The sequence below is a fragment of the Echinops telfairi genome, unplaced genomic scaffold, assembly GCF_000313985.2.
Source record: "Echinops telfairi isolate 266 unplaced genomic scaffold, ASM31398v2 ScPeMD7_7466;HRSCAF=8504, whole genome shotgun sequence".
In the NCBI taxonomy this organism is placed as follows: Eukaryota; Metazoa; Chordata; class Mammalia; order Afrosoricida; family Tenrecidae; genus Echinops; species Echinops telfairi.
The window spans coordinates 929,014-929,949 of NW_022111366.1; the positions used below are offsets into that span (position 1 = coordinate 929,014).

Here is a 936-nt window from a genome sequence, read left to right on the forward strand (position 1 = left end):
CTGCGCTCCTAGCCGGGCTCTGACACTTGGCACTGGCTGGCCTTGCAAGCCTGGAGGCGTGAGTCTGCGGAGGCGGAGGCGTAGGAAGCCCCGCCCCGTGAGGGCCCCGTCGCGCATTGCTTTGTGGGAGTTGTAGTTCTACCTCGGAGCGCCGCACGGGGCGCCTAGGCGGGACGCGTTTCCCAGTGCTCCTCTGCGTGAGTCCTGTTGGGACAGGTCACTGGGCGGGTGAGTAAGTGGGTGGGAGCTTGCTCAAGCAAAAGAAGACTCCGCTTCGGCTGTTAGTAGAGCGCCTGCGACAGGGGAGCTACTACTGTCCTCAAGAGCTGCAGGCCAGCCAGGTTCAAGTTGAAGGTTCTCTGGCCGGGAGGTGACGTCCGGAGGCCAGGCTGCAGTGGGAGCGACCATTGCAGACCCCGGATAACCCCACCACCACCACCCCCGCCCCGCGGGGCTCCAGTGGAAAGGGCTTCGCTGCTACCACCTCTCCTTTCCTCGGGCTCCCACACGGGAGTCCCCCTCCACACTTGGGGTCACAGCAATCTCCAGTTTGGGGGCTGGATGTTCGCGTCCTGTCTGTCCCTGAGAACTTGAGGGTGATCGCTGAGCCCCGACGTGCGTGCAAGGGCTGCCGGGGTTGTGACCACCATGATCCCGGGTGTCTTCGGCTTTCGCCGGTGGGCCCCGGTGGGCGTCCTGACCTCGCTGGCGTACTGCCTCCACCAGCGGAGGGTGGCCCTGGCCCAGGTGCAGGAGGAGACCGCCCGGCGCCCCGTCGATCGCAAGCTGCTGGAGCTGAAAATGGTGCAGGTGGTATTCCGACACGGAGCTCGGAGTCCGCTCAAGCAGCTCCCGCAGGAGGAGCAGGTGAGAGAGAGGTCAGCCGGTGTCAGGGCAGGTCAGGCGAGGTTCCAGTGACTGGTCTCGGGGATCTGG

General features: G+C 65.5%; 1 protein-coding gene across 2 annotated transcripts in view; it reads left to right on the plus strand.

Moving 5' to 3' along the window:
- The first annotated feature begins 207 nt into the window (after window positions 1-207).
- Window positions 208-936, plus strand: part of ACP6 (acid phosphatase 6, lysophosphatidic) — a 26,164-nt gene continuing 25,435 nt past the window's right edge. Inside the window, exon 1 of one of the 2 annotated variants that reach the window (XM_004717265.2) lies at window positions 208-867. In XM_004717265.2, coding sequence (XP_004717322.1) covers window positions 649-867 — 219 coding nt within the window. In that variant the 5' untranslated portion in view covers window positions 208-648. The remainder of the gene's footprint in view (window positions 868-936) is intronic. The other variant, XM_045283732.1, reaches the window with a different exon arrangement.